Source organism: Callorhinus ursinus, unplaced genomic scaffold (genome assembly GCF_003265705.2).
Source record: "Callorhinus ursinus isolate GAN/ISIS: 27379988/994484 unplaced genomic scaffold, GSC_fseal_2.0 scaffold13, whole genome shotgun sequence".
NCBI classification, from domain to species: Eukaryota; Metazoa; Chordata; class Mammalia; order Carnivora; family Otariidae; genus Callorhinus; species Callorhinus ursinus.
In genome coordinates this window covers 6,239,326-6,251,793 of record NW_027397075.1, presented here as the reverse complement: position 1 = coordinate 6,251,793, position 12,468 = coordinate 6,239,326, and the positions used below count along the sequence as shown (strand labels likewise).

General features: G+C 44.2%; 2 protein-coding genes across 8 annotated transcripts in view; both read left to right on the top strand.

The window, feature by feature from the left end:
- Nucleotides 1-4,653, top strand: part of TNFRSF17 (TNF receptor superfamily member 17) — a 47,892-nt gene extending 43,239 nt beyond the window's left edge. For all 5 annotated transcript variants that reach the window (XM_025855589.2, XM_073899505.1, XM_073899507.1 and 2 more), the window contains 3 exons: nucleotides 1,986-2,103; nucleotides 2,460-2,591; nucleotides 4,150-4,653. In XM_025855589.2, coding sequence (XP_025711374.2) covers nucleotides 1,986-2,103; nucleotides 2,460-2,591; nucleotides 4,150-4,427 — 528 coding nt within the window. In that variant the 3' untranslated portion in view covers nucleotides 4,428-4,653. The remainder of the gene's footprint in view (nucleotides 1-1,985; nucleotides 2,104-2,459; nucleotides 2,592-4,149) is intronic.
- A 3,459-nt stretch (nucleotides 4,654-8,112) lies between these two features.
- The window catches only part of SNX29 (sorting nexin 29), a 510,437-nt gene continuing 506,081 nt past the window's right edge, over nucleotides 8,113-12,468 (top strand). For all 3 annotated transcript variants that reach the window (XR_012380443.1, XR_012380444.1, XM_025855499.2), the window contains exon 1: nucleotides 8,113-8,205. Coding sequence is in view for 1 of the 3 variants with exons in the window: in XM_025855499.2 (XP_025711284.1) it covers nucleotides 8,199-8,205 (7 nt within the window). In the remaining 2 variants the exon portion in view is untranslated. The remainder of the gene's footprint in view (nucleotides 8,206-12,468) is intronic.

Genomic DNA, 12,468 nt, shown 5'->3' with positions numbered 1-12,468 from the left:
CTGCTGGGTTAGCTCTTGATCCACACCCATTTACCTCACTGCCTGGACTCCCAGAGGAATGGGAGGTTTTGATCAAAATCTGAATTCACAATCTCTTTTAGGCTCAAACCCTTCATTAAAAAAAAATAGTGTTGTTTTTAATTCCCGCATTTTATGTTATCATCATCACTATCTTAATATTTATTATGTACCATTTAAAAAATATGAAAAGGTGTGGGGGCACCTGGGTGGCTTAGTTGGTTAAGCATCTGACACTTGATATTGGCTCAGGTCTCGATCTCAGGGTTGTGAGTTCAAGCCCTGAGTTGGGCTCCACGCTGGGTGCGGGGCTTAAAAAAAAAATATGAAAAGATGTCAATAGTAACAAAGAGTACAACAAAAGAATAACACAACAAATACCAATGTATCCACCACTCGGCTTAATAAAATGTGACCAACACAACTGGGGCTCTTTTGTACCCTCCCTGCACCCCAGAGATTACACTGAATTTGGAGTTTGTCATTTTCTTGCATTTTAACTGAGTCCTGAATTTCTGACTGACCTCTCCGGATGTCTCTATATGGGTATCCCACTTAGTATGGCTAAAAGCTAACGCAAGTGATTCCATTTATGTAAAAAGGAAAATGCGTTTGCCCTATCATCTATCTATTTATCTATCATCTAGCCTCAGAAATCCTTCCAGAAAGATCTATATTAGAGGTTGACCAAACAGAACACAGCAGCAAGCCTGTTTGCAACTTCTGTTAGACATCAAAATGTTAATTATTTCTGGATGCTTGGACTATGGATAGTTTTTCTATCTGCTCATTTGTGTTTTCTAAATTTTCAACAGTGGAGCATGAATTACTTTACTACTAATGCCCCAAATCTATCTTCCCCTCAACCCTCTTACCAATTTAGCTTTTACCCCAGACATCCCTATTTCTTTTTTTTTTTAAAAGATTTTATTTATTTATTTGACAGAGAGAGACACAGTGAGAGAGGGAACACAAGCAGGGGGAGTGGGAAGAGGAGAAGCAGGCTTCCCGCTGAGCAGGGAGCCCAATATGGAGCTTGATCCCAGGACCCTGGGATCATAACCTGAATCGAAGGCAGACGCTTAACGACTGAGCCACCCAGGCGCCCCATAGACATCCCTATTTCTGTTGGAATTCTGCAATTCTTCACAGGTCCAAAACCTGGGAGGCATGCTTGATGCCCTTTTCCCTGTTTCACATTCCATTAGTTCTTACTACACCTTGTGGTTGAGTGGATTTCTATCTCCCCTGTTAGATTTTCTTATTTTTTTAAAAGATTTTATTCATCTATTTGACAGAGAGAGAGAGAGAGAGAGAGAGAGAGAGAGAGAGAGAGAGAGCCCAAGCAGGCAGAGAGGCAGGCAGAGGGAGAGGGAGAAGCAGGCTCTCTGCCAAGCAGGGAGCCCAATTCGGGACTCGATCCCAGGACTCCGGGATCATGACCTGAGCCGAAGGCAGCCACTCAACCGACTGAGCCACCCAGGCGCCCCTCCCCTGTTAGATTTTAAGTTCTTAAGGGGCACAGACTTTGTCTCCCTGGGGCGCATCACACAGCACAGCTCAAAAACAGATGGTCCAGAAGTGGTTATTGAACCTTTCTGCCTGATGCGTCAGGCATGTCTGCACACCTTGCAACTATCACCTGGCTTATTTATAGAAATTTCCTCTATAAATAAGTGGTTTCTGTTTCAGGTATGGTTTGCCCTTGATATTTACACTCCATCTCTGACCCTACCCCAGCCTCAAACTTAGAAACTGGAATTAGAGCTGGTATTCAAATCCTTAGCCACAGTACAAGTAGCCAGCCCCTCGTAGGAACTAAGTCATAGTTGTGAAGTTCTTTTTTTCCCCTTGACATTCTAGCTGCTGTCAGTACATTTGCTGGGGAATTCCTGACGAGATTTTACTTGTCCTTCCATGCTGTTCTTTCTGGGGTTTCCTTGTTTCTTTTTGTGATCCCGTTCCAGATGGCTCAGCAGTGCATCCAAAATGAGTATTTTGACAAATTGCTTACTGCTTGCAAACCGTGTCACCTTCGATGTTCTAATACCCCTCCTCTACCTTGTCAGCGTTATTGTGATGCAAGTAAGTAATACTGCTTGAACAATTAATTCATTGGTGTGACCTATTTTCTCTACATTGACTATTTATTCGACGAATAGACATTATGGGGAAGAGGGTGAGATCTCCTGAATCAAAAAGAGAAAGGAAATAAGGCAAGTATTTAAATGCCAACAGGAGCAAAGTAATTACTCAGAACTGAACTCAATTTTATTCAGCGCTGTTAGCAACATAGATTTTATCAACTCTTCTAATTAAGTGTTATTTAGAATTTACAAGTCAATGCTGATGAATTAAGGGAATTGGATGGTAAATAATCTTTACTTGATGTGGATATTATGTTGTCAGTTCATTATCTCTCTGATATTCTTTTCATTCAGTGAAAGAAACGAATACAATTCTCTGGACCTGTTTGGGCCTGAGCTTGATCGTTTCTTTGACAGTTTTCGTGTTGATGTTCTTGCTAAAGAAGATGAATTCAGAACCATCAAAGAATGAACGTAAAAACACAGGTTGGTTTGATGTTTAGTCTTGGAAATCTATTTCCAAGAGGTCGCTATTGTGAATTTCAGTTCCTTTTCGCGGGCACCCTCTCTCTCTTTTTTTCCCCATGTTGAGTGTTTCATTTGGTTAGAGCCCTTTTGAGTGTGTTAGAGGACAGTTGTGTTAAAAGAACTTTTGGGAAGGAGCAAGCTGTCTTCTTTTTGGTTTGCAGGTGCCCCACAGAGCCATACTTCCCCCACATTCTTCACTCAGTAATTACTTTTCTGAAGTACTGAGGCTTCCTTGGCAAACATCCATCTCTTTGACCAAAGTTAGCACATTGATTAAATGTCTTTCTCTCAGAAACTGCTAGCCAGGTCTGCTACTATCAGGAAAAAAGTATTTGACAAGATCCATGGCCATATTCTTAATAGAAATGTAAATGCTGTTTGCTTGGGTGAATGTTTTACTGCCAAAAGAAAAAAACCTGCTAGAAATGAATAACCAGCTGTTCTTGGAGTATTTGAACAGTCATTTTAAAGATTATTATCTTTATTAAGCAGCAGAGAACCAGTCTCGGAGAAGTGAATGTTCTACTTAAAGGCTTTTTAAGATAAAAATATTTCTGCAGCACTTTTGCCCATGATCTGATTCCCAAACACATTGCAGCCATTGGCCTATTTCTTGATGCATTTATTTTCTGTGCATCATCTGCATAAAGCACCCAGCTCATTTGCAGTAAAGAGAGGTAGATGGCTGTTGCCTATAATTTACTCACTTTTCTTTTTTTCTTGTGCCTGAGATCTGAGAGACAGGTGGGGAGTGACTTTAAGTGGGACATTCTGGAAGATGGAGTTATTCTGTGGCATGTTGGGGAAGTAATAAAGCTTACCTTCACCGGCATATAAATGGGGACATAATAGAGACTCCTTCCTTACATGGTCACAAAAGATGCATTATAAAGGAAAATTTTGATTTGCTACCAAATGCTCTGTAAGGGAAGCATCTTTGAATTCTGAAGTGTCACCCAAAGGCTCATTTTGGTGTGCTGTAACATACGGTAATCTGTCATTTCACCGGTGTCTAATAGGATCAATACCTCAATGCTTCCAAGGGCCCAGTGGGCAACCAGTGAATGCAATGGGCCAGGTGGAGGTTTCAATAGTAGAGAGCCTATGCCCTTCCTCAAGGAGACAGGTGCTACTGACTCCAGCCAACTGTTTTCATGTAGGAATGCTAGCTATCAGTTACCCCCATTTTTTTTTTAAAGAGACCAATCACCTCAATTTGCGGGTGAAATCCCTTGAATTTTTTTTGTTTTTTAAATCTTTTGATTTTTAAAGGGGGGGTCAGCATAAAACATGTAAGCAAACACTTAAAAACACTGTATGGACCTAAACAAAGTCTATCTTCAAATCCAATGTGGCCTGTGGTCTACCAGTTCGTGACTTCTAGTGCAGGAACATACTCATTTATTTTGTAGGAGATCTGTCTCCGTGGCTTGGAGCCCTAATGTGTACTGCTAAGACTATCATGACTGCACCACCTGGGAAGTTGGGGTTAATGGTTGTGTTTCTGCATAATCAGGATCGGCTCTCCAGAACGAGGTGAACGCTGACCAGGAGGAGGGCCGTGCTAGCAGGACTGGTGAGGAAGTTCTCTTGAGGGGCCTGGAGTACACAGTAGAAGAATGTACCTGTGAAGACTGCGTCAATTCTGAATCAAAGGTCAACTCTGACCATTTCTTTCCACTTCCAGCTATGGAGGAAGGTGCAACCATTCTTGTCACCACGAAAACAAATGACTACTGTAACAGCCTGCTAGCTAGTATCACAGAGATGGAGAAACCCATTTTTACCAGATAATCAACCATTTCACCTGGTGTAGAGCTGCTTTGAAAATCCTATGTCAGAAGGATGAGGTATCAGATCTCTTTAGGATGATTGTACTTATTGGTTGCTGATAGAGCTTTTTGTCCTGTAATTCTAGAAAATCTTTGTTAGATGTACTTCCCTACCTTACTGTTGGGAGCTTAACTGTGGAAATTTCCTTGGTTTCATGATTAAATTCTTGACTCACTGAAGAAAAGCACTGCAGTGTGCAGAGCCCATAGTCCCATATTTCTATGGCTAGCTCCCTTCTCTCCTATACACACACACACGTTTCAAGCCAGATTGGATTTTTCTCTTTATTAATAATGGAAAGCAAGGTGATCCTATGTACTCCTGGATATAGGAGAAGCCTAGAGTCAGCCACACTAATTTAGTGTGCAATGCGTGAGGGCAAGGCTCCTGACCTTGTGAGCTTTCAGCTTAATGGAGACATCAGGCATTATTACGATCCCATAAATAAATGTGTAATTGCAAACTACGACACAGGTATAGTAGGTATCATTTTCAGACCCCAATGCAGGTAATAATAATGATGGCTAAAACTTAGCCTTACTAGGGGCGCTTGTGTGGCTCAGTCAGTTAAGCGTCTGGCTCTTGATTTCAGCTCAGGTTATGATCTCATGGGTCCTGGGATCAAGCCCCATGACTCAGGCTCTGTGCTCAGCAAGGAGTCTGCTTGAGATTCTCCATCTCTCTCTCTCCCTCTGCCCCTTTCCTTGCTCACACTCTTTCTCTTATTCTCTAGTAAATAAATAAATCTTTAAAAAAAAACAACAAAAAACTTAGCCTTACTAATGTGCCAGGATTGTTCTATATGCTTTACCTGTACTAACTCATTTAATGCATACAACAAATCACAAGGTAGGTGGACAATTATTACCTCCATTTTACAGATGATGGCAGAAACTGAGTCAGAGGAAGGTAACATAACCAGTAAATGGCAGAGCCAGGATTTAAACCCAGACATCCTGATTTATTTTTTTCTCTTCATGTCGATTTAAGTTCGAGTTCCCTAGCTCTTTGGGCTACAATCTTAGTCCTTATTGGGGGAGGGGTCCCTCCCTGGGGTTGTGCAAAGGTCCTGAGGTGTTATGGAAAGGTTATGCAACAGGTGATGATGCCCTCTGATAATATGTTGACTTTGATCATTGTTAAGATGCCCAGTGACAAAACAGCGTAGACCTCAAAGTCTTGGGGCTTTGTGGCTTTTGTGTCAGGTTTGGGATAAGGGGAAACTTGGTGAGCCCTTTTTACCCATTGGGGGCCATTCCAAGTTTCCATTCCAGGCCCTTGAGGACCACAGGAGACAATATAGTACAGTGGTTAAAGTACTGGCTCTTGGAGCCAGATTGCCTGGACTTGAATCCTGGCTCTGTTACTAGAAGTTACAGACTTCGGGTGACTGTGAAAGTTACTTAACCACTTGTGCCTCAGTTTCCCCATCTGTAAAATGGGAATAATAATAGTATCTACTTGTAAGTTGTTTTAAGGATTAAATGAAAACACACACACTTATTTGCATACATACATGTGCATGTATATATATATATATAAATTTTTTCATGAAAGTATCTGGTTTATAATAAATACTTTGAGTTACATTGCTGTAATGATTTTTATTAATCCGCTTGAATTGTAGTCTGAGAGCAGGCACACACTCTTTTCCTGTTCTACAGCTGTTGCAGGAACGGTATATGGAATACTGCTCCTAGCTTCTCACAGGCCCTCTTCCTCCCCAACCCCCCAACATCTCCTCAATGAGTTTAGTTTTTCAAGGCTGACAAGAGCTGTAGACTTTAGGCTCTTAATTCTTGGTCTTTGAGGACCAGGTGAAAATCTCTGAAAAAAGGAATTACAACGTTTCAATGGGGTGGTTTGGGATAGAATAGGTAAAGCATAAGCTCTGATGTCACTACTTAATCTGCCTCAAGTGCCATGAAGGAAAGGTACAGGGCGCTATGAGAAGGTAGAACATGTTATCCTGGTGACAACTCCATGAAGCAGGTATGTGATGCCTCACCAAGGGTTACAGAGGCAGGAGGAACCAAACTAGACTTTTGGGGGTGGGGGAGTTGAGGGGGTGGATTTAGGCACATAGACTCTTCAAAATTACAAATTCACAACAAATATAGAGTATAATTTGGGAAAATGGCAAAGACAGCCCCACCAACCAAACACACAAGTATTTTCATCTCTCCATTCTCTTAGTCCCTACACATGGTCATACTTTGACACGATTGTAATCATGGCATACAGACCATTTTGTATGGGGCTTTTTTTTAGTTAACTCATTTTCATTGGCCTTTCCCCATGTTTCCATCTTTATAATTAGCATTTTCAACTACTGCAAGAGATTCCTTGTGAAATGGGCCATGATTTGCTCAGCTATTCTTCTGCAGTTGGGCTTTGGTGCTTTCCACTCTTTCACTGTCATAAATAATGCTGCCCTACAGCCTTCTCCAAAGAGCTCTTGACTTCTGCTGAATCCAAAAGATAAATTCCTGGGGGCCGGAGGTTTTGTGTTGAGAGGCAGTGTAGTAGGAAGACCATGGAGCTGTGGGTCACACAGGACTGGGCTGGAATTCTGGCTCCATTTCCCTGTGGGACCTGTTCCTCATTTCAGTGTTTCAACTGTGGATCAATCAACTGTCTCAGTCAGCATAAAAAAAAAGAAAGAAAAATAGAAGAGAATACATTACCCATGGAATTGTTTTGTTAAACATCTCCTTAAACGTATGCATGTGTGTACTGGGTTGTGATGTAAAATGTATTTTTTTTTTACTCCGGGTTTTCAGGAAAGATGCCCTTTTAAACCTTTCTGGGTCCCCTTTCCCCCACGTATAAAATGGGACAGCAATCTGAGCTTCGTATTATGAACACGTGTTGGCACATCATCCATCCACCTTCATCTCCAGTGCCACCACGCTAACCCCAGACCTATTTCTTGCTGGGCAGCTGACTGCAATGGCTCCCTAAGCAGGTGCCCTTTCTCCACCCTGCCCCACTACAATTCATTCTGAACCCAGGAAGAGTAATCGTCTTAAGACCTAATTCAGATCGTGTCACTCCTCTGCGTAAATTCTTGCAATGGCTTCCCATTCCCTTATACCCTCCACCCTGCTCTCCTACCTCCTCTCTCTCACCCAACTTCTGGCTCCAGTCAAGCCCTGAGGCAGAGCGTTTGCACTCGCTGTTCTGGAACACCCTTCCTGCGCATCTTCTCGGGCCCGTCTCCCAGCCATGGTCCAGGTCTCAGCTCAAAGATCGTTTCCTTATGGGTGCCCTCCGGAGCTGCCCATGTCCAGGCAGGTTTTGGACCATTACCCTTTTTTATTTCCCTTCTCAGCTCCTACTGCTCTCTGGAACGGTGTTGGCTCATTTCTCCGGGCCTGTTCACTGTCTCCCCGACAGAGCTGTGGGCCCAAGAGGGCACAGAAACGTCCACTTCGGTCCCGCCGCAGCCAAGCACGCCGGGCGACTCTCGCACCTCGGTGCTTCCCAGCGAGGGTCTCTGACCCGCCAGGACCCCACTGCCTCGCTACGCCGCCGCGCCACCGCGCCGCCGCGCCGGCGCCCGTATTTACCTTCCGGGTCGGGGGGCGGGTCCGCGGCGGCGGAGCTCCACTTCCGGGGCGGGGCGGGCGGGCGGGGAGGTGCGCTGTCTCCCGGCCTGTCTGGAGCCCGGCGGCGGCAGTGGCGGCAGTGGTGGCGGCACGGCGCAGGCACCGGCTCGGGAGCGGCACCATGAGCGGTGAGTGGCGGCTTCGCCGCTGTCACCCTGCCCGGCTGCCCCGGCTCCCGCCGCTCCAGCTGCACACTCCGGCCCCCGAGTCCCCCGTCTCGCTCGCTCTCAGACCCCCGTCCGGTCTCTCGCAGACCCCGGTCCGCGCGGGAGCTGGCCCCTGGTCACCTGCACTTCTCTGGCGTCCCAAGTCCAGGCACTGCCAGTCCCCTGCCTCCTGTCCATCGCTTGCAACCAGCTCCTGGACACCTGTCCCCAGACCCCCAGCCTCTCCCAGTCCTCCGACTGCCTTGCCCAGTCACCGGTCCCTCCCCCCAGTGCTCAGACCTCCCGGCTCTCAGTCCCTCCTAACTCCGGGACCCCCCGCCCCCCAGTCCCACTTTCAGTTCCGGGCCCCCCTGCTCCGCAGTCATTCCCATTTCCCAGGCCCCTGTTGTGCAGTCGCTCCAGTCTCCACACGGGCATGGTGTCGTCTCTGGACACTGTTAGTTGGATGACCCCTGAACCGCGTGCCCCCCGTGGCTCTCGGTCCCCAGAGGACTGTGAGTTCTCCAGCCTCTTTGTCTTCCCCGCCCCTCCCCTTCCCTCGTGCCCTGTCCCCCGGTGCTTTGCTGTTCCAGTTACCAGTTGTTCCCAGTTACGCTCTCAGGGTCCCTCTCTGGTCCTTGCTTCTTACATTTTGGTCCTTTTTTTTTTTTTATACTCCCGCTCCTTTGAGTTCTTTTCCTAGCTCATTTGAGGTCTCCCTCGCCCTGTCAGCACCCCTTCCCTTCTTGTTCAGCACTGAACCCATCTGGGGACCATCGCGTTGCCCTTCTCAGCCCACCATCCCCCTCTCCCGCCCGTAGGGAGGGGTGTGGTTTTTGGTGGGGAGGCCGGGAGTGGGCGGGAGGTGGGTGTGGACAGCTTGTGCTCCGCGTTTCTGAAGTTTAGTCCCAAGACTTGGACGTGTATGCTCAGCCCTTCTCTGAAGCGATCTACTGGTGTTTTGGTGCTAAGTCATTCCTGGGTGTTGTGTGTGCAGAGGGACTCCGGGAAGCCTCGCAGTCCGCCCTGTCTGGGATCTGGATTTACTTAGGAGGACCCGCCTATCCTCACACTGCCTGTTTTCCTCTTACTGTGGAGTTGCCTCTGAAGAGTCCCTGCATCCAGCTATCTTGGCCCTAGCCTTTCACCCAGGCATTTCTGGAGGTTGAGGAGGAGGGGGGAGGGCAAGGTGAAGGGGCTGGGTCTCTCTTAATGTTTAACTCTTGAGTTATCTCCGTGGGTCATTTTTTTTTTTTTTTTTAAACAAGTCATGCGCCTTTTGTTTTGCTGTTCAAGAGCAAGATTTGTGAAATTGTTGGTTCTAATGACGGAGCTGGGAAGGGGGTTTCCTGGGAGATAGTCCGTACAGCTTCTGTTGTCAGAGCACATGACTTTTGGCCTCATTAAACTTCTGGTCCTTGAACATTAGTGATACTGCAACAAAGAGGTGATGAGCTGGTTTCCACCGAGCAGGTAGGTAGTACAGCCTGGTTTAAGTGCAGGCCCTGGAGCCAGACAGCCTGAGTTCAAATTCTGACTCTGCTCTATAAAGCTGTGTGTGTTTACGACCATTCTGAAGTCCCAGCAAAATGGGGGTAAATAATAGTACCTGGCACCTAGGCTTATTGCAGTGACTAAATAACTTTATTTAGGTGCTGTGCTTCTTAAATTGTATGTACATAGGAACTTAGACCAGTTGTTTCTATAAGGACCCAGCTGGGGTTCAAGTGGGGTTGTTTTCTGACCCAGTTCTGGGACAAGGGCTGGGGCTAAGTATGCCTTGAAAATATCTTGATTTTATTTTTTTAAATTATTTTTTATTTTATTTAAATTCAATTAATTAACATATAGTGTATTCTTAATTTCAGAGGTAGAGTTTAGTGATTGCATATCACACCCAGTGCTCATTCCATGAAGTGCCCTCCTTAATGCCCGTCACCCAGTTACCCCATCCCTTCACCCACCTTCCCGCTCCAGCAATCCTCAGTTTATTTCCTATAGTTGAAGAGTCTCTTAGGGAAAACCTCTTGCTTTTAATATGACCAAGGAGACTCTGCCTCAAGCTCAGGGTTCTGGACCATTCTCCTGCCTTGATCACAGGAACAGTGAAATTGACAAGCCAAGGGAAATTGGTCAATGTGTCCTTCAAGAACCAACTTAATATCAAAGATAACGAAGTTTTGAAATTTAATTTAAAAAATCATTACAAATGGAAACCAACAGATGGCTTTTTTAGGAAAAAGCGTTCAAGATGAAAGCCTTCTTTTGGAAAGATTGTAATTGAGGCCGAAAAAGTGGTTGCTGAGGACAGAAGGGAAGTCCAAGGTATTTCAATTTTTTCTTTCCCCAAGTTTTATTGAGAAATAATTAACATACATCACTATATAAGTTTAAGGTGAACAGCATGATTGACCTATGTTGTGAAATGATTACCACAAAAGGCTCAGCTAACATCCATCCTCTATGGATACAATAAAAAGAACAAAAAGAAAAGAATAAATTTTTTTTTTCTTTCTGATGAGACCTCTTAGGATTTACTCTCAACTCCTATATGTTGTACAGCAGTGTTAGTCATCATGTGACATCTCTAGTGCTTATTTATCTTATAACTTGGCAGTTTCTACCTTTTGAACCTCTTCCTCCAATTACCGCCTTCACGTGTCTTGAGAATACAGTTGAAACAAGGTCTTCCCACCCTTGGGATTGATGACCAGCATACAATAAAATAATGTTGCATGGAAGTATTTCCTCTCTTTCCTCTGTCCTTTTTTTCAATAGAAAATTTCAGACGTCTCCAAAGTGGAGAGAATAGTGTAGTGAGCATTTACCATCTCGTGACCATCCCCTATGTAGTCCACTATATAGCTATCTTTTTTACCTCTGTCCCCAGTTTCTTTTGAAGCAAATCCCAGACACTGAATCCTTTCATCTGTAAATATTTTAATATATATCTCTAAAAGATAGGGACTCTTTTAAAAAAAATAGCTCAATTTCATTATCATACAAGAACTGAGCAATAATTCATATCATCAGATATTAAATGTTCAAATTTCCATAATTGTCTTATAATTTTATAGTGTGTTTTTTAGACTCAGGATCTAAATAAGATTGAAACAATGCAAATTGGTTTTTTTTTTAAGTCTTTTAGTCCTCTCTTTAGTTTTAGTTTAATTGTTATTTTTTTAGCGTTTAGTATATTCACAGAGTTGTGCCCACATCACCATAATCAGTTTTAGAACATTTTCGTTTGTCCAAAAAGAAACCCGTGTACCTGTTAGCAGTGGTTCCTCATTCTCCCTCCCCTTAGCCCCAGGCAGCCACTAATCTACTCTATCTTGGGTTTTTACCTCTTTGGCATATTTCATATAGATCAAATCATACAACACGTAGGGTGCTTCTAAGCTGTATCATATTGTAGCATGTAGCTATATACTTCATTCCATTTTGTGTTTGAATACTGTTTCATTTTATGGATATTACACACTTTGTTTAACCATTTGTCAGTTGATGGACATTTGACTTGTTTCCACTTTTGGCTCCTCTGAATAATGCTGCTGTGAACATTCACTTATGAGTTTTTGTGTGGGCATGTGCTTTCATTTCTCCTGGGTCAATATCTGAGAGTAGAATTGCTGGCTCCGGGGCGCCTGGGTGGCTCAGATGGTTAAGCGTCTGCCTTCTGCCCAGGTCATGATCCCAGGGTCCTGGGATGAAGCCCTGCATCGTGCTCCCTGCTCCGCGGGGAATCTGCTTCTCCCCCTCCCTCTGCTTTCCCCCCTGCTCATGCTCTCTCTCTCTGTATCTCTGTGTCTCGAATGGATAAATAAAAAAAATCTATTAAAAAAATTGCTGGCTCCATTTGAACTGTCAGATTCTGCCAAAGTGGCCACACCGTTTTCCATTCCCACCAGCACTGTATGAAGTGTGAAGGTTCTGGTTTCTTCACATCCTTGTCAACAGTCTGATTATAGCCATTCTAGTGGGTGTGAAGTGGGATCTTTTTGTGGTTTTGATTTGCATTTCCCTAATGATCAATGACCCGGTCAGCATCTTTCCATGTGCTTATTGGCTCTTTGTGTATATCTTCTTTGTAGAAATGTTTGTTCAGATCCTTTGTCCATTTTTAAATTGGGTTTTTATTGTTGAGCTGTAAGAATTCTATATAATTTCTGGATACAAGTCCCTTAGATGTGTTACTTACAAAAATTTTCTCCCATTTTGTGTTTTTTTCCTCTTTCTTGCTTG